A 19,729-nucleotide genomic window follows, 5' to 3' on the forward strand; every position below is an offset into this window, starting at 1 on the left:
TGCCCATGAAAGTCCTGAATTATAAAATATCAGGTGATAGACATAAAGCAAAGGAAGGGCTGCAATTACAGAGAGAGCATGGCATCCCTCTTTCTACAAATTGATGGAAGAGTGTTTCTCAGATTGTAGGACTTACAAAGTTAGTCTCTTCCTTGCTGTTTCTCTTCACCTGAGAGTGCTTTGAAGACTCCCAAATGCTTGTAGAAAGCAAAGTATTCCCTTGCTGCAGCCATTTAATTATCTATAATGACTGTAGTTATAAAGCTGGCAGGTAATAGTTTTTATGCTGATTATGTTTCCTCATTAGCATGTATAGGTTTTATTTTTAGAATTATTTTAAGATTATTGCGACTCTTAATACAATTATGAGTTGGTATTGTTATTTTAAGGTTGAGAATAACTGTTCTGTGATATGCAAGTGCAATTTATTGTAATAAGTTTTTGGGCACTGTGATGACAATGATAAATGGTGCTTCAGAAAATATGTTCCAAGTGTTGTGTCTCAGTAGGCTGCTGTTTCAGCAGCCTGAGTTTTTTCTCTCAGGCTCTGTGTTAAGGTAGTACATGTCCAGACAGAAATTATGTCTACAGAAGAACACTTTAAGATTGTAATTCCAAGTTCACGCAGGCTGCATGGCCACTGTAGGAAAGGACCTAGTAAAAGGATGTTTAGAATTCAAGGACACATGGACAAATTTGTTAACCTTGGTGCATGTATGTTGCAATGCACATATTAGTAACACTGATCACGTATGATTTCATAATTAAATATGTGATGTAATATAGTGAATGTGCACAAGGGGAAAATAACATACTAGTCCTTCAAAAATTCTCTCCTGTCTAAAATGAGGGCTTTTAACTTAATGTTAATCCTACTTTACAATAAAACTAAGGATCTCAACTTTAATTATGTGGGATCACACTGGGAACAGCTGTGTTAGCAACAGAACTGTCCAGACTGCCAAGAGGCCTTTGGCCCTTGGGCTGTTTGCAGGTGGTGGTGCTCCATGGGCACTAGAGGGGAGTGTGAGATATGCATTGCCAGCACTGTGTTGATTATTCATCCACCTACAGGCAGGAAAAGAATATAGTCTCAGGGCACAAAGATTTACAGGCTGTCTTACTGTTGTAGAACCATTATACCATATGTCCTCTGGATCTTTCCAACCTCTGATCCTACATTTTTTTTTTCCTTCTCCATCAAAATGGTTATGAAAATAAAACAAGTATTAAACCTATAAAATAACTTGTGGAGTAGTGTTGGGTTTTTTGTTCTTTTTAAATTTTCTTATCAAAATCCCATTAAAGGCTCTTTACCAACAGCAGCAAGAAAATGGAAAAGAAATGAGTATCAAGCATAAAGATTTGAAATGCAAGGATGATTTGGAATATATATGATGTTACTTTTGGTCTAAGAAACATCCCAGGGTTCTGAGGGAATTGGCAGGTATAGCTGCTAAACCATCCTCCACCATATTTGAAAAGTCATGATAGTCAAGCTGTGACTACCATTCACAGTGTGAATACCAGTATTACCAGTAACTACCTCAGTGACTGGAGAAGAGGGAGTATCACACCCAGACGCTGGGAACTGCTGACCAGTCAGCCTCACCTTCGTGCCCAATGAGATCATGGAGCAGGTCTTCCTGGAAGTCATGTCAAAGCATATGGAAGATGATTATATGAAGGTTATTAAAAACAGCCAACACGGCTTCACCAGGGGCAAATCATGCCCGACTAATCTAGTGATCTGTGATGGAGTGACTGCATCAGTGGACAAAGGAAGAGTAACTGATATTACTTACCTACAGCTTCTGTAAAGCCTTTAATGCTGCCCCCTAACGCTTTTGCTGCTAAATTGACATAGATTTGGTGGATGGACTATTAAATGAATAGGGAATTGTATGGCCACAACCAAAAAGATACCAGTGCTGAGTGGTGTTCCTCCAGGGGTCTGTTTTTGGACCAATAATATTTAATATCTTTATTAATGAAATAGATAGTGGGATTGAGTGCACCTTCAGCAAGTTTTTGGATGACACCAAGCTGAGTGGTGGAATGAGGGAAGGGATGCCATCCAGAGGCCCTTAACAGGCTTGAGGATTGGCCTGTAGAAACATCATAAAGTTTAATAACACCAAGTGCAAGGTCCTGCACCTGGCTTGAGGCAACGCCCTGTACCAATATAGACTGGGAGATGAATGAATTGACAGCAGTCCTGTGGAAAAGGGAATACTGGTGGATGAAAAGCTGGACATGGCCCTGCAATGTGTGCTCACAGCACAGAAAGCCAACCATATCCTGGGCTGCATCAAAGGTAACATGACCACCAGATCGAGGGAGGTGATTCTGCCCCTCTACCCTGCTCTGCTCTCCTGACACCCCACCTGGAGTGCTGCATCCAGCTTTGCAACCCCCAAGAAGGATATGGACCTGTTGGAGCAGATCCAGAGGAGAGCCACAAAAATGGCCAGTGAGCTGTTGTAGCTGATGGACGTTTGAGATTTTCTCTTATTCAGTGTAGGGGTTGCATTTGTATTGAAGAATAAATAAGAGAACTCAAAGTGCCTGAAGGGAAACACATGTGAAAGAAAAATGCATAATTTAAAACCAGCACTTTAAAACAAATAACCATCTGGATTAGAAGCTAAGAGTGACAATTACTCTGCCAAAGAACTTCCCTTAAAGTAATTAGAATTTGTATAAAAGTGGGTGTGTTATCCTAAGATTTTTTTTCTGTTTGTTCCTTTCAGTTAGATGCTTTTGTATAAAAGATACATATCTTTTTAATGACTATGGGGATAAAATCCCTTAATGTTCCTCCTTAAGTACCCAAACAGCTCAGTAAAAATACTGACTAGTAATATGCAGCTGAAGCACGAGCTGAGCTGCATTTAAACCTCTCGTGTTACCTTCAATGTCAGACAACTCTTATTATTTATAATGGATGTGTATTATTTCAATCCGAGAAAACTTGCAGTCACTGATTGTTTTCTGATGATGAGAGAGGTTTTACTATGATATTTTCTGGAATAATCCTATTATGGTGTTTTATAGCAGTGGCGTCACTACATAGTTGAATACCCACATGCAATTCCAAATTTAAAGAACATCTTTCTCTTTCTTTTCCTAAAGTTTTAATGGATGATAGATACCAGTAATACTTGCTGTGTTGCCAGTAAGATGAGTATGTGTGTAAGTACTTTTATTTCAATGCACTTGCATCCAGGTTTTCTAAAAATAAATAAAGTAGTTGTTTTCTAAATAGATATGTGGTATGGTGGCTCTTTGCCACTGTCTACAATACCCGAAATTTTGTCATGTTGCAAAATTGAATGTATTGGAATCAAGTTACTTTAGCAAAATTGTTTGGTAATGTGTGTTTAAAAATAAAGAAATATTCATGTGTCTTACCTGATTCATGAGAGCTAGAAGAAGATTGGGAGAATTTAGTACACTAAGGTAGCTACATTTAGTAGCAAAGGTTAGTACGAGTTAATGCTTCAGCAGATGCCACATAGGATGATGTTTATCGAGTATCTTCATTTAGTACTGCTTGACAACAGCATCATCTATTGTAATGTGTATATTAATTGCAAGAGTGAGTAGATAAAAATTGATGGCCTTGTATGGAGATGCCTAGTTTGGTGAAGTATCTGTTTAGGTATGTATTACAAGGCAACATTTCACTTAAAGGAGAATGAAATAGGGAATAGAATAAACATGAACAAGGAATCTAAAATAAGAAATCTAACTAGAAAAATGCACTCTTGATATCAGGGCTCACTTAGTTTTTGAGAAAAAATTGCAGCTTATTGGAGTCCAAATTCTGTGAAACCAAACTCTGGCTTAGCTGAGAAATTTATGAATAAAAGGTGGCAATAAGTCTGTTTCCTGGGTGTTAACAAGGAACCTGGTATTTGTACATAGCGGAATTCATTTTAGTATGACGATGTAGAGGAGCACTTGTTTTCATCAGCTTCAGTTACAATTGATCAGGAACCCAAAAAGCTGTTAGCAACACTCAGAAAAAAACCTCAAATTTTCCTTTGTACATAGATAGACAGACAGAGTATGAGACAGAAGCATGAACTGGAGGCTGTGTAATAATCCAAAGTGTATCAGGGAGGCTAGGTAATTGATGATACACCAGTGAAGACCAAGGAAAAGAATGTTGCAATTTTTTCTGTACTTGCTTTCACATTTCCATAAAAGCATACATGGTGGTGAAGGCTATTGGAAGACTGCTGTTGAAAATGTGCACTCTAAAGAAACTAATTTTATGGATTATAGAAAAATCAGAAAGAGTATTAATGTCTGACTCACAATACTCATTTCAGGGTTCCAAGAAATTACTAGTGTGCTTCCAAGGAATACTTACCCCAAAATTATGTATTAATACAATTCAGAGTTATAAGAGTTTTTGTCAAAAAGGCCGCTTGTGAAAATTGCCTATAAAAGTGCATAACACAGTTCCACTTGGCTAGTTACATTTTCTGTTCAATAATCCTGATATCATTCCAGATTCAACCAATGTTTTGTTTTGTGTCATGACTTGTTCAGATCCTATTTCTTATTGTACTTTTTCATTATGTTAACTTTAAGACAGAAGTAGTCACTTCTGTCATCTTAGCTGGTTAAATTCACATCAGTAGTATTGTATTTGTGTATGTCATGGAATCATAGAATAGTTTGGGTTGAAAGCAACCTTAAAAATCATCCAGTTCCAACATACATCTGAAAATCTTGTTTTCCACTAGCTATTTGTTGGGGATTTTTTTGGTGGTATCAGAGACATATGGAAGAACAAGGGAATGGCCATTTCTGTGTTTCTTGCATTGCCTTTGATATGGTGATTTATAGCAAGAGATATGTAGGTATGTAGGCAGTATCTGGATTCGCAGTGTGGTTTGGGCCTAAGTCAGAACTTAAAGGGTTTTTTAAATACCTCTTGCTTGTGTTGATAAATTCTAAATTTGGTTTAGGTGTCTCCTAGCTCACACTGAATCTTAACAGGCAGTCCAGTATCAGCAAGGATTGTGCATTAACAGTATGTCTGTATATGCCAATTTAAAAATAGCTCATCTCAAGTGTTTTTAAAATCAAGTTGCTGTGTTAATTTTGAATTTCTTGTGTCTGTGTCCCATATTTAGACTTAGATATAGTACTTAAACAGACAGAAATCTAGTGGTGAGCTGCTACCAAAAGGGGCATCATCACACTTTCTTTTTGTATTGGCATTAGTGGTCATCTGACCTAAGAGTGAAGTGGTTTAGAAAGCTAAACCAGCATGAATATTAGTGTGGGGTTGCTTATTTATTGTTGGTTTAGTGCTCTGCCAGTTTAGTGCATTGAATTTGTTCTTCTCAGGATCAGATCAACGGTACCTGGCACACATTAAGTGGTTGCAGCTTGCTGCTAAGTGAGGGACTGCTCTTTTGGTAATGTATAGCCAACACATTGTCTTAGAGAAGCTGTGAAACTACACACTTAGATGACTAGTTTTCCTGGTTTTGTTAGCATACAGCTACCTCATGCTCAACCAGTAACAACCACCATGACAATTCCTATACTAATTTATTTTTTCTGCTGCTGATGGGAGGGGAAAATGGAGATTACCTTACTTGCTGTCTTCCATAAGCTTGCTTGTCTGCACTTACCCAAGGAGGACTAAGGGAAAACACATATAAATATATCAAATATGAGAGAACAGTGAAGATACAACAGAAAAACTAAAGCAAGTGCTTGAAAGCAATGACCAGGACTGCCATGTACAAAGAGAAATGGTAACAAATGTAATTTAAAAAACAAGTGAGGAAAAATAATATGCCACTATTATCGGAAAATAAGGAACCTAATGGTTCTTGAACATCTGCAGCTAACAAGAGAAGGAAGGGAGTATGTAGCTGTTAAAACATCTCAAGGGGAAGTCAGTGGGCCAATTATCTTCTGGGAACTCCACTATGATGTCCAGTTTAACAACTCTGTTTATAGTGGCAAAGGAGGGGCAAAATAGTATCCAGAGAGATGGAGAACAAAGCAGAAGAGTGCAGTCAGTGGAGCAGGAATGGTTTCGGCTGAACAGCCTGGTGCACATACCACATTTGATCTGTGATGTTAGTTTCTTCTGCTAAGTGCTTGCTGAAGACCAAAGTCTGACCCACCAGAAACTTCAGGTGCTCAGCACAGGGCTGTGCTATATGCATTTGCTTGGCAATGTCATAATGCAAGTCTTCCAGCTCTACAGCAACCATGCATCCTCTAAAAAGGATCCTTCACTCTGTATCTCATGACTGATCCGGAAATTACTTAGGCACTGAATTAGAAATGCCATTGCCTCTGCTGCCCCTTTGTGGCATGTATCTAAGGACTGAGCCACCAGGTTATTTTACTAGGGCTGAACTAGATTTTTGTTAGCATGTTTAAAAGAACTAGTAGAACTGGATTCCACTCTTCCCTTAGGGTAACTACCTGTCCAGTGGGACAGGAGTAAGGCAAGGTGTTTCTGGCCAGCAGTGGGAGCTCCTCAGATTCAGGATTGTTTCAAAAACGACAGAGTCACATGAGAGAGAGACAACATTACAGATTACATTTTTGCCACTTCATAGGCAGCCCTAGATTGATCTGTGTTCATCATTGCTGTACCAGAATAGGGCACAGACTTCTGTGTCTGGACAAGGAAAGCCTGCATCTGTACTCAGTTTTGGTGGTTTGTTTGTTTGTTTTGTTTGTTTGTGGGAGTTTTTGTTTGTTTATTTGTTTTTTTCTGTTGTAGCACTGGCTGCTTGGGCAGGAAGAGTGCTTTCCAGCATGACAGTTAGTAAACCCACAACATGACAGAGTACCACAGATGCTTCCTGCTGCTACTGTATAGATTTTCTCTTGAATATTATTTGTGTGGCTGATGCAAACAGAAAAATAAAGGGGGTGGTAGTTGTTTCAGACTCTCAGAAGTTTTATTATTAAATGCATTGTTCTGTTTGTGTGCCTGGATGGAGTACAAAAGCTGCCACTATAAATGAGACAGCTAGACACTGGTGGTCTGATTCAAAAAGCAGTGCAGTTCCATCTTGTCAAATGATACTTGTAAAATGATAAAAATCTATTCAATGGGCCCTGTTCCACTGATGTGGCATGCGAACATAGTGGGTCATTTTGGGGGTAGAGAGTCCAAACTGAAAATACTTTCCCTGTTCCGCACCTCCTTTTTTAAAACTCCCTCTCCTGCAGGAAGGCTGTATACATGCATAGCTAGATGAGTGTCAGATTGTGTCAGACCCTTCTTGCAGGAGCTCTAATACTTTGAAATTTTATGCTAATCTGAGCATAATGACAGGTTTTATTTCAGAGAAAGACAACTTCTGAATAGCTGAAAAAGCCATGTACAGTAGAGTGGAGTGAGGCAGAAGGAGGCATCTGCTTAATATCACAAAATGAAGCTGGGAAGTGTCCCTGATTTTCTCATTAGAACAAGTTTACAGGAACACTGCTAAGGTTCCCTGTAGCATTCTCTTGTATCACAGAACATTACTTGTTTTTATCATCTTTCACACTACTAATTGCAAGCATATGGACACACTATATTTGGAATATCCATCACAATCCAGTTGCAATTCCCCAGGGTGTTTTACAGTGGCAATTAGCAATTCAGGTACTGTGGAGACTGGTCCCAGCTTCGGGGAGAGTCAACAGGGCCACATAGCAGACAAGATATGCAGCACATCACTGCAATTGCCTTTCAGAGATAGTAGGAATACCTAGAATCCATAGTGTGTGTCAAATTTTGGTATTCAGATTCACAGCACGGTGAATCTCCTCCCAATCAAAACAAGAAGGTAACTGAAATACTCAAGCAGTAGTATGATAGAGGGCATAGTTTGTAGCACTCTTGACATTAGTGCCTCAAGCTGGATGAATCTGCTTTGAGAGATGAGCTTTTCAACCTGCGTATTCATTCTTTTTCCTCCTTTCACTCCTACCCTGTTACCCTGCTTTTCTTCCCTAAAAGTTTTCAGCAACCTCCTTGCCGCTCACGTTTTTCTTTCCACTCTCCCCTTTTAACTCCTCCTTAACTCCCTTCATCTGCAGTTCTTTAGCTGTTCTTTCCTCCACCTCTAGACTAGGGCACTAGAAGTCACAGGGAGAGCACCTTTCTGCTAGAGTTTTGCTATGCAGAGAACAGCTAGTGCAGCCATAGCATTCCATAAGCATCAGCTTGCAGCAGCAGTTTACCCAGAAGCAGTTCCAGTGTGGTTGACAAGGCTGTCACAGAAGCTGTTGAAATGGCATAAGAGAGGGGATTGTGCAAGAAGAGAGGAGCAGAGCAGAGGAGGTAACCTGAGCCAGCATCAGGTACTACAATCCCACTGTGTGAAAAGCTCAGTTGCAAACTGATCACATCCTCCTGCAACTAGACCAAGCAGTTTGCTCAGAACAGGAACAGTTTTGCTGGAAAGCTAAGGCTGACTGTATAGATATTTAACAAGTTGCAACTTGTCCATGCTTTCCACTGGGATAGCAAAAGAGATCCCCAACACCAGCTGATCCTCCTTGGCAGGTGTCAAAGCTTGTTCAAAAGCTTGGAGATGGTAGAGTATCAGCAACAACAAGCATGAACAGAAAAATAACAAATCATTCTTCATAACACAAAAGCAAACCTCTTGAGCTGTATAATTTTATTAAGGTGGTTAGTACTTAAATATATTTTTCCATGAAGTTTCCTCAAAGGCCTGATTTCTGAGCTACACTACAACCATCAAACCTTACAAGATTGAAGCAATGCAAGGAAGCCACAAGAGCACTTCTGTTGTATTTGGCAATATCCCAAACATAGTCAGTTTGGAAATAGCTATCTATGGCTTAACTGTTGGACTTGGATCAATTCCAAGTGCAATGTTTCACATTGGTTTTATGATAGTATGCATGAGTATGTTCCAGCATTCCAATCTTTTTGACAATGATTGTCAGAGATGAAGCATGAGTTTGGAAAACAAACATGAGGGGTCTATTGGTTATGCTGACTGCCTTCAGGGACAGTAATGTAAAGTAGTGTTCTGAAGTAGCATTTTATCAGCTCAACTCCTCATCCAGTGATCAAAAAGCCTGTAGCACTTCATTGGTATCAAAATGACACTTGATCATTTAGTTGATATTCAGACTTGGACTGTTTGTGGCCCTTTTGAAAAAGACTGAAGTCAGTAAGATTTAAAGCTATAACAACTATATTGAAGTACTGACATGCCTGCAGAATTGCTTAGGCACTCCTGCTATCCCAAGCTCTTTAAAAATGGCAGCTCCAAGTACTTTTAACCTCCTGCTGTTGAGTTTCGTTTATTTCTTATTGAAACGTTAATGCATTTGAAATTAAACATGCTGCAATATACTGGTTCTACAGAAGAAAATTAAAAAAAAATTCTGCACCGTTAAGGTAGGGAGCTAAAACACAGCATATTGAAACTTAGTGTTGTAAGCACTCCCTCACATCCTCTAAATATCATTATTTTAAATCTGTTTTAGTTTCAAAAGCAATGTGCTTTATCTAACAAAAAAAGGCCGTGACAACTGTTTTGCATAAATCTTGCTGTTTTTTCAATAGTTAGAATATTGAATTTCTGTTTGAATCATCTCACATTAACATTTGGTCAGTGAGCCAGCTAGTTTTACTATACAGCTTATACGTGGACTCTTTGACAGAAGCTTTTTCCTGTTACACAGTTTTTAAGATCAGAATGACAGTTTCATAATGTTAGGCTTCCTACATTAGCATTAAAAGTTTTATAGGCAATTATGAGAGAACCATTAAAAAGAGAATCCAAACCTGATATAACACTGAGTTCTCTAAGTATAGCAAAGTATTTCTGGAACTCAAGGCAAAAGAGGGAGCATTTGTATGTAACAGCAGAACTGGCACTGCATTTCATTTAATCTCACTGATACTTTAAGCAATTCTAAAACTTAGGTAGAAGCCTGTAACACCACTGCTCCATGAACTAAGGTAAGAAGAAAAGTCAGTTTATCAATTCCATGCAAATTATAGTCTTCTATGACTGAAAAGTGAGTTTTCAGTGCTCTTTGTTCTTGATCCACTAGAACAATAATATAGATTTCATTAACTTCATACAGCTGCAAGAGAATAGTTTTTTAGTAACTGATCTTAAATTCATAAAACTGGAAAAAAACCCACAGTAACTTTGAGAAGAAGGAGCAGATTCCTAAGTAGAGAGCAGGGCAGTGAAACAACACAAATCTCCAAATAAGCTAGTTTTTAATTTTCCTTAGGAATAGCTACAACTTTTATTCTTTATAGACCTGAAAGAGACAAATAACAGAATGATGAGAAATCCTCTTCTTCCTTAAGGAGCAGCTGCTTTCCACACGTCTGCAGCATAGCTTTCTGGAGATCATGTTAAAATCTCCAGGCTTCCCTATGAATTACAGACTATTACTTGGCAGTGGCTAAGCATGCCTGGCTTATAGTATAAAACACAAATGTTACAAGGCATAAGCAAAATTTAGGTACCCATTGAAGGCAGTTTAAAAATAGGATCACAGGATGGATCAAACCCTTCAGGTTGGAAAGGGGCTCAGGAAGTCACCTAACACAAACTCCTGATCAAAGCAGTAGAACTTCATGGAGTTTCATATTATTTCATGAAGTATCATTCCTTTAATGCCTGCAAAGACAAAAAGGCTGTGAATTTTCCTCACTAAAGAGTTATTTTCTGCTGAATAGTCTCCCATCTGCACAAAAGAATAACTGAATAAGCTGTTACACGTAACATTTGAACACTGATTTTACCCAGTATTCCTCTTCACAGCTCAGAAATCTCCTCAGACAGCTGCCTGCAGAACTGCATTGCACTGTGATGGGATAAACTCAGGAAGGAGGGGAATGGCAGGGATTAGAAGCCTCACAAAATCTATGCAGTTCAGCACTGAACAGTAAAACCTAAGCTCTGTGTTATTTCTCCTGCAGGTTTCTCATGTAACAGGAGATGAGAAAAGCTCAAGTACAGTTTAAGCTTCACTGATCTTTACTAAGATTCACTGGAAGTAAGAAACCAAAATGCCAAGGCATCTGAAGCTTCCTACAATGAGTTTTTTATTCATGACCAGTAACTTAATCCATCTGTGAAATTTAAAAATATCAGCACTGAAGGCTTCAAGATTAGATGTTAGCTTAAGTTCAACTCACTAGAGAACAACTGTATGAACTGTAAAGAGCACTATTTGCACCAAGCTTTGTGTTACTTACATTAATCATAGGGCAAAATTTTAATTATTTTTAATTTCTTTTCAACTTGTAAGAAGATGATATGAAAAAGAGCTGCTAGAATAAACAAAAATGCACGCTTCTGTTTAATAAAAGATGCTTCTACAGAGGAATGGGCACAGCAAGTTTTCTTCTATGCACTTATGCTATCCCATTTCTTTTACCCTTAATGGCCCCATCTTTCAAGAAAAGATCAAAGGCAGTAGTGACATTTGAGATAACAAGTCCTTGTCTTGTAACCCTATGGGCCAGCACACACAGGACATCATCTTGCATGCAGTAACTTAAAGCCTGAAAGTTGTAGCATTTTAGATAAAAAACAAGACAGGTAAGCTTGCTTATACTTAATCATATAATTTTGGGAGTACTTTTTAAATGGTAGTATCTTCCAGTGCTGTAGATCAGAGCAACTCATAGAAGAGCTCTTTTGACAAGATGTATGGAAAGAACTGGCTGTCACATTAAGCATTACAGCAGGCAGGTATCAGCAAGCCCATTGGTAAGGTCAGTTTAAGGTAAGAGAAAGGAAATTGTCAGTTTCTTTCTTGCTTTGGCTCAGGTTTGATCATTCCAGTGACTGATTTCTTTGTTGAATTCCATTTAAGTATACAAATAATATCCATGAAGCTAATGGAAAAACCCTATAGAATTACACCTCCTCCTCAAGAATTTCAGGATTACAGAATGGCCAAGGCTGGCAGGGGCCTCTGCAGACCATCTACTGCAAGCCCCGCTAAAAGCAGCATCAGCTACTGCAGGTTGCTCAGAGCTGTGTCTAGTTGGGTTCTGAGCATCTCCAAGGATGGAGACTCCATAACCTCTCTGTGTATTTTCCTGTGTTCAGGCAGTTTCACATGCTGTCACTTGTGCCTGTTGCCTCTTCTCCTGTCAGTGGGCACCACTGAGAAGAGCTTTGCTCCCTCCTGTGATTCCACCCATCACACATGCACAATTGTCTCCAAATAGAGCCCTGTAACACTGAAGAGCTTAAGGCTTGTTCTTGGGGTAGGGTGGTGGAGAGCAAGAGGGGCTGTTGAGCAGGGGAATCTGTGCTGTGCAGTGCAGCACAGCCTGTGCCTGCTTATGTTAATTCAGTTGTGGATTGATCACTCCTCTGTGTACAGGGGCTGCAGGTCAGGATCACTATGCTTGTTCAAACAGAAGTTATATTAGCTGGGTACCATACAAGGCCTTCACATGTATTTTGCCTATTAAGTCCTCATAGGCCTTTTATGCATATTTTCAAAAGCCCTGCCCTTAGGTCTTTAGAAGTGGATCTTCAAGATATACCTGGCAAGACAAAATGATTTCCTGCCCAAGGCTTAAAATTGAAAGTGTTACCCCAATTCTCAGCATTCTGTACATCTTGAAACATGACAAAAGTACCACAATGTAGAGCAGAACCATGTCTATATACCAAAGTGCTTTCATATAAGCAGGTTCAGAGTTATGAATCCAGCTAGGTAAAGGGTTTTTTACAAACTATCTGGGGGAATCATTCGGTCTTAAATGTTCATTCTTAGTCTAAAACCTAATCCTTCAAGCCTTCACACCAACTAAAGAGTGGAAGAAGCAGATTAAGGACCCTTCAATAAAAACAGCAAAGGCCACATTGCACAGCAATTTTCCAATGTGTTTACTGACAGTGGGTGAGATCTGAAAGATGAAAAAGGAGACAAAAAGATGAAAAAGGAGACAAATCCACAATTGCACCTTCACTGATTCCCTATAATCGTCCTTGTCAGAATGGAAGGGAGAAGAAAGGAAGGAGATATTTTAGGTCATGTCTATATACTGCTAGGTTTATTAGAACAGAGCCTAATTGATTTGGCAAAAGGAAAAAAAGCTAGTAATAACCCATTTTTTTTTAATTTAAGTTTGACAGAAACTACCTTTTCCAGAGTATTTTTTTTATTTAAAAACATTAATTTGAGTGCTTTTTGGATGATGGTTCTCAATGAATTAACTTGTTGCCCTGATCAGAATATTAATGAGAAATACATGGCAAGTGAGTAAAGATATACCTTCCATCTTTAAAGCAGTTTTGTCCAAAAGCAAATCCTATTGTTTCCTACCAAAATATCAGTTCAGAGAATTTCCTATTTCATGTAATCTGTGCCTAACTCATGCATCCTTCGACAGGTCCTATGACAAGGATAGAATGTTGTAAAGTTCATTTTGCAGATTCTCTCCTGAAGTACATAGCACAAAACACTATGCAGTAGCTGCCAGCACAGTATACAAAATAAGCTATGGATTTCCCCACAAACATCAGCCAAATAGAGGCTTACTTTCCTGAGATCTTGAGACTACCTTAGGTCATAACTGAAGAGGCTTCATACCTTCAGCTATCAGAGCAAACAACTTGTGGTAGACTGAGAACATCAAGTTAAATCCTGTATTTGTACAACCGAAATTGTCAAAGATAACAAACAAGTCTTCTAGGGTTTACTCGTAGGGTGGCTTTGGATTTTTGTTGTACTCTAAATCAGAAGTTTTAAGAGGCTTTTCACACAAAGCATTTGAACTATACACTCTGATTCTCTGCAAGAGACTGAAAACTTTAAAACATGAAAAGCCATATTCACTCTGTGCCTTAGCAGTTGTCATAGGGCAATGCCAAGATTGTGCCTTTGCCAAGGAGGAAGACATAGTAAGTTTTCTGTATGGTCAGAGTCTTCCAGCTTACTTCAGCTTCATGCCCTGCAAGAGAGGCAGCCTAGGAAAGCCAGTGAAGATATTCCAAATAGTTAGATGCTACTACTGGCTTTGCAATGACTCAGAGGGATACAGGATGCATACTTCCATTTCAGTGAGCAACTACTGCTTCACATATGGATTGACATTTGTCACTACACCAGAATATGAGATGTCAGGTGGTCTTCCAGTATTCCAGAATGTACACTTCCACCAAAAGCTGTTAATTCCCAGAAATACTTCTGCTAGTTATTTTTCCAAGGTTTAATTTCCACTGTCTTCTAGTAGGGGCAAGCCAAGGAACCCTTTTCAGCCTAATAATTGTACAGATTTTGTAGCAAACTAGATGTTAGGTGCACATTAACAGTAGTAAAGACTCACTGTCTAGTGAGCTACCTTTTACATGTTGTCCTCTTTCACATGTCTAAGCCCATCTCATAATTTTCTAAGCATACCCTCTTCTTTGAGCATAAAGGACAAGCAGTACCTGTAGGAGGCTTCTGGTTTAGACACTGTGTAAGTCATATCTCCTTGATGGATGCTGCAGTCTCCTGAGGAGGGTGGTTAGGTAGCTCTGTATACAGTTCAGGGGAGAAGGGAAGTAGGAACAGCTCTAAGGCTCTTTATTCTGGCCCAGAATTTCTCATTACATGGCCCTGAATAAGGAGGCCAATGGAGATAAGTTGGAGCTGGACCCTCCATGTTGGCCAGGCTCACTTCGGTGAGGGCTGGAAATCTGTAAGAGTAGAAGATATGCACTACTGGGGGAGAGGGTGGAGGTGGAAAAAAGCAGGAGCTCTTCAGAACAAAGTATTTGCATCAGAAAAGCAGTACAAACATAAAGATGTTCTGCTTTAATTCATGTAATTCTTAATATGATCTGGATTATTCTAGAGCTCTGCAGAGGCTGAAACTACTAGCAGTAGCAAGTGAACTTATCAGGCCTTTGGAATAACTTCCCAATACAGTCAGCCATACACAAATTATCCTTCCACGAATATTACACTTGCTTCCTTACTTCAAAACACATTGGAAAACTTCCTGTTATTCTTAGAAAGTCACTGAGTATGTTAGTTTATATTTTTTGTCTGCTTATACTTGCTGCAAACTCTGCATTTACCCATTGGTTTGGCATTAAGACATTTGTTTGCATTATTCTCTCCAGACTACTCTGTGATGCAGCATTTTCCTCTTCCTGTTAAGACCAATATGGAAAAAATGAGTGCTCTTATATGACAAGTTTCATCCCTCCTTCAAAGCCAAGATGAGGTGTCCTAACATTTGCCTTATACACAACTATAATAGACATCCTACCCAGGAAACAGCATTTTCAGCCACTTAAAACAGCAGTCGGTCTAGAACTGAGCTTATGTTCAAAGTTGCTATTACTTGACCATGTATACCATATATACCATGACCTCTTGAAAGCGAATGAGCTTAAAGTTGTAGCAAGAGCTATTTTATAGAATTGGCATGCATTTCAGGTTTAAATCAGTACTAAACTGACATTCAAGAATTTCAGTCCTCATACAGACTGAGATGAACAGCACTTTTATTTATTTCAATTACAAGAAGAAAGACAAGTAAACCTTACAACCAGAAAGGCAATGAAGGCCTCATGACCTTAGTGAAAACCACTTAATAATCTAGGCAACGTTATGATTTCTTGAGATGACGAAGAAAACATACCCCCTCTTAAAATAACTTTTCCTCATTTCTATAAGGAAATTTTCCTGTAGGAACAGCACACTGATGTTAACAGAATCAAGAGGGACTACTGATGTACAAAGCCTACATTCACCCTCCCACCCCCCACCAAAAGGCTTTAGTGTAAATTTTATTCCAAAAAAGATAACATGCAGTCATGACCACATCTAGAGGAGAGGGAAAAATTAAAGTCTGTTTTTCAACTGAAGTCAAATTATTACTCATTAATGAAGTTAAATGAAGATACTTTTTCACATGGCAGTGTATTTCATGGCTAAAGAAAATTCTCATTTTAAGCCAGTGCTTATCCAACTTTTGTATTAGAGAGTGAACAGCTTATATAAAAACTGATCCCCCTACCAAGCACTCTAGATAAGAACTATGATGTAAGAAAAGTGCTAGAAACACATGGGAAAAATTACTATACAAAGTGTCAAGTGCAACCCCCCCCCCATTACCTAAAATTCAGTGTATTTACTGAAGTACAATAGAAAAGACTGAATTCAGGAGTGGTTGACAGTCGGATACAGTGCTACAGGTTGAACATTAGCCTCTAAAGGACAAACTCAAGCATGGATGTATCCCACACCACAAGGGAAAGATTTGCTTGAGCTTTCCCAATCTGCTAATTTCTGCAGACTGCTCTGGTATTATTGCCTTCCTCATTACCAACTTAATTCCTGCACTCCTTTGAAGGGACTCCTTTAAAAATTCTGGATTATTTGCCAAAAAAAATTCACTTGCTATTTCAAAGAATACAGAACTGGAAAAAAAAAGTTTACGACTCCTCCCTTCTGTTGCTCTTCTAAGCAGTATGAGACCTAGAAAGCATGAGAAAGTGCCAGATCAAGTACTGTTTGATCATCTTTTGGTCTTTGAACAACACAGTTGAGGCAGACTGTAACTTCTTCAGTCAATCTCTAGTCTGTCAGTTCTGGTGCATTTCACGCGTGCTATATGTCAGTTCTCAGTTTCCTCTCACTTAAATTGTCAGGGATACATTTATTACACAGTACTCACAGGAAGTCTCGGAATTTCAGGCAGACCTATTCATTCTCAAGGAGTATCCTTTTGTTCAGTGAAGACTTTTGAGTATCTTAGCTTACACATTCATTCTGGAGGCAGCCGCCATGATTCCGTTTACCCAAAGTACTATCTGGAGTGGGGCTGTTACCATCTTGAAATTGCAGTTTAAAGTTAACCAGTAATACAGAAGAGTACTTTTCCATATTTCCAGTGAAGTAGCTGAGAAAAAAAGATCTGTAAGAAACCATTGCTGCAATTTTATTTTAACAAAAGGGCAGATTTATTCATGTTTACAAACAAGTTTCAAAAACAAAAAGGAGAACATGTATGCTACCCACTAACAACCTTTCAAAATGCCAACAGCCCTCATGCTGCATGAAGGATTCTATAGATTAGAAAAAAATCACAGTTCCACTCACAGTTCACCAAGACAGCACTAAACTAACATGATTAGACAAAAACAAAGGACTAAGATTCTGATGTATTTTGATTTAATCCATTTTGCCCGAGATAACAGAAATATTTCAAGCAAGTTCCATCACATATTGATGTCCTGCATTAAACAATCCTAAGTTCTGAACAAAAGTTATTCATTAAGTTTCTCAAAATTTTTAAAAATTAAACAGTTGTTTCAAAACCATTAAGTAGTAAATGTATTTAAGAAACTAATTAGGACAGAGGCCATAACTTCATTAGAACACCACTGCTCATGTTTTTACAAAGCATTAGTGTTATCTATTTGGCTATTAGTAGTAGCAATTTATCTACAATATTTAACAAGGTAAATTGCAGGCAAAATTTAGTACAGTTTCAATAGAAACACCCTTTTCCTGAAAATACAGCAGTATTTGAAGGACTAGTTTTTTTTTGTCATTTTTTATTTTTTTGTTTTCTTTTGTTTTCTTCTCTGCATCATTTATAAGGAAGCTTCCCATCTATGAACAGGAACAAAAAAGTATCTACAAACCTTGTAAACAGATCTGTATCATTTATAAACATAAATAATCCAAATTATTAACAGCCAACAGCAGAAATTAAAGTATCAATTCAATGATCCAGGGCCTCCTTGACCTTCCCAGCCTTCCCCTCAGAAAAGGATCATGATAAACTAAAGCTCTGCTAACACACTCTTCAGGATCATTCTTAAGTACAACAGATGATCCACAGGTCACTTATGCCGAGTTACTGTTTATCTGTCAGAGTTCATTATTACTCCCACCCCCAGAAAAGCACCCTCCAGTCTGGCAGAAAGCTTTTTTTAAAAAAATAAATCTACATTCGTACAAGTGTGTCTTCTGTTGAAGTCCAAGACAAGAATATCATCTTGTCCATCATAATGTGTGAAGAGACCCAGTTTCAATTTCTTTACAAAGCAGCTAGTGTGTTAACATTCAGCTTACAATCAGAGTGATGTTTCCAAACTATGTAGTGGGCTTCCTGGGGATGAAGAGGTAGCAGACTTGTTCATGTCTGTTGTAAGGTGAATTCCACTGTCAACCGCATTGTTATTTTTATTGGGAGAGGGTGGGGGAGTAGAGTTGCGTTTTGTTGGCGCATCATCTTCAGCATCAGTATCATCAATAAGGGGAATATGAGGTTCGGAGTCTTCTATTCTAAACTCAGGATGCGTCATAAAATTGTGAATTGAACTTCGTGTCTCAGGTTTCTCTAGCCCCTCGTACAAGGAGCTACGAAATGCATTCACCACTCGGATCTGTAAACAAAGAAAAAAGGTTGTTAAAATGCTGCAGATTTACTGGTAATGGCATGGTTCTTATGAGTTTGAATCCACAAACAGCTAGACATGAGTGAATCGAATTTGTATGATGCAGTGGAACTTGCAATAAACTGTAAAAAATGAAGAGCATTTCAGTAGAGCACTGCCAGTCTACACAGTAGGAATAAAAATTGTGAAAGTATTGCAAAAAGCTGAAGGGCTCTAAAAATTCAGACATGGCACCAGAATTGTTCAATTATTTAACATGGGCTAAGCATTTTTCAGAAGTGAGGCCAACAATTATTTACTTCTTTACAAATTACATAAATCTTAATGAGTGTTTTATTGAATACATGGGGGAGATTGGAGGGACAGAAGGAGGGATATGCTGAAAATAAGTTAGGGGATAAAAAGGGTTACTAATTCTCATGCTAGGAATTAGGATGTCAACTGACTATGAAAAAGCCAAGCAAGTGTAAGCCAATGTCACAATGACTGAACATTAACGAAGTCATGCAATAAAGGATACCACTATAACAGCTGTAAAAATTCGAGTATATACCCATTTACCACACTATAGAAAGTTCCTTAGTGAATAATGCTTTGGAAACTTAAGACCAGCACTATGAAATTGAACAGTGTATTGTACAGTTTAGTAGCCAGGACAGGTTGTAACTTCGAAGAGACTATTTAAGTGCCAACAAGTATGAGAAAAGCAGGGAGATCAGCCTTTGCTCGAGTCTTCAATTTACCTTGAATTCATGGACGAAATTCACAGGCTGAGTATTGTTTTGTATCTTTATATTGTTTAATATTTTTCAAATCCGAAAGCTTACAGATTCATAGCTATACCTTTCACAGTTAAAAGAACAGCTTCGTTTTACTAATTGTGCATGTCTAGGTTGACTTGAATTTCAAATTGTAATTTGAATGATCAAACCATCTGCCCACACCCCCCTTCTCTGAAGTCCCACATCTCCCTGACCAACTACAGGAATTCAGGATTCATTCTTGAACCGATAAACCAAGTCCGTGACCTCTTTATCCAACACTTCTGCCAATATACAGTTTCCACCTTCTGTTAACTCCCCATTCAATCTCAACATCCTTAAGTCTCCAGCAAAGCAGTGTCAAATAGTGTTAAACAGTAAGCAGCAGAGCAACTCTGTAGTAAATAAGAACTTACTGTTACAAACAGCAAGTCAAATTTAAAGCTTTTTTTAGCACATCCAAGATGACCTGTTTCAAGCTGAGAAATAAGTCATGACTAGTACTACAATACTGTTCCGTGATAGTAAAAATAAAGTGAC

The 19,729-nt window shown here is 38.5% G+C and overlaps 1 protein-coding gene across 7 annotated transcripts in view; it reads right to left on the reverse strand.

Moving 5' to 3' along the window:
* Positions 1 to 15,506: 15,506 nt before the first annotated feature.
* The window catches only part of ATP2B1 (ATPase plasma membrane Ca2+ transporting 1), a 62,517-nt gene continuing 58,294 nt past the window's right edge, over positions 15,507 to 19,729 (reverse strand). For 3 of the 7 annotated variants that reach the window (XM_017804365.1, XM_017804366.1, XM_017804367.1), the window contains exon 22: positions 18,105 to 18,416. In XM_017804365.1, the coding sequence (XP_017659854.1) occupies positions 18,105 to 18,416 (312 nt within the window). Of the gene's footprint in view, positions 18,417 to 19,729 lie in introns of all 7 variants that reach the window. The other 4 variants (XM_017804364.1, XM_017804369.1, XM_017804368.1 and 1 more) reach the window with 2 other exon arrangements.

This window comes from Lepidothrix coronata, unplaced genomic scaffold (genome assembly GCF_001604755.1).
Source record: "Lepidothrix coronata isolate B3197 unplaced genomic scaffold, Lepidothrix_coronata-1.0 Scaffold9, whole genome shotgun sequence".
NCBI lineage: Eukaryota > Metazoa > Chordata > Aves > Passeriformes > Pipridae > Lepidothrix > Lepidothrix coronata.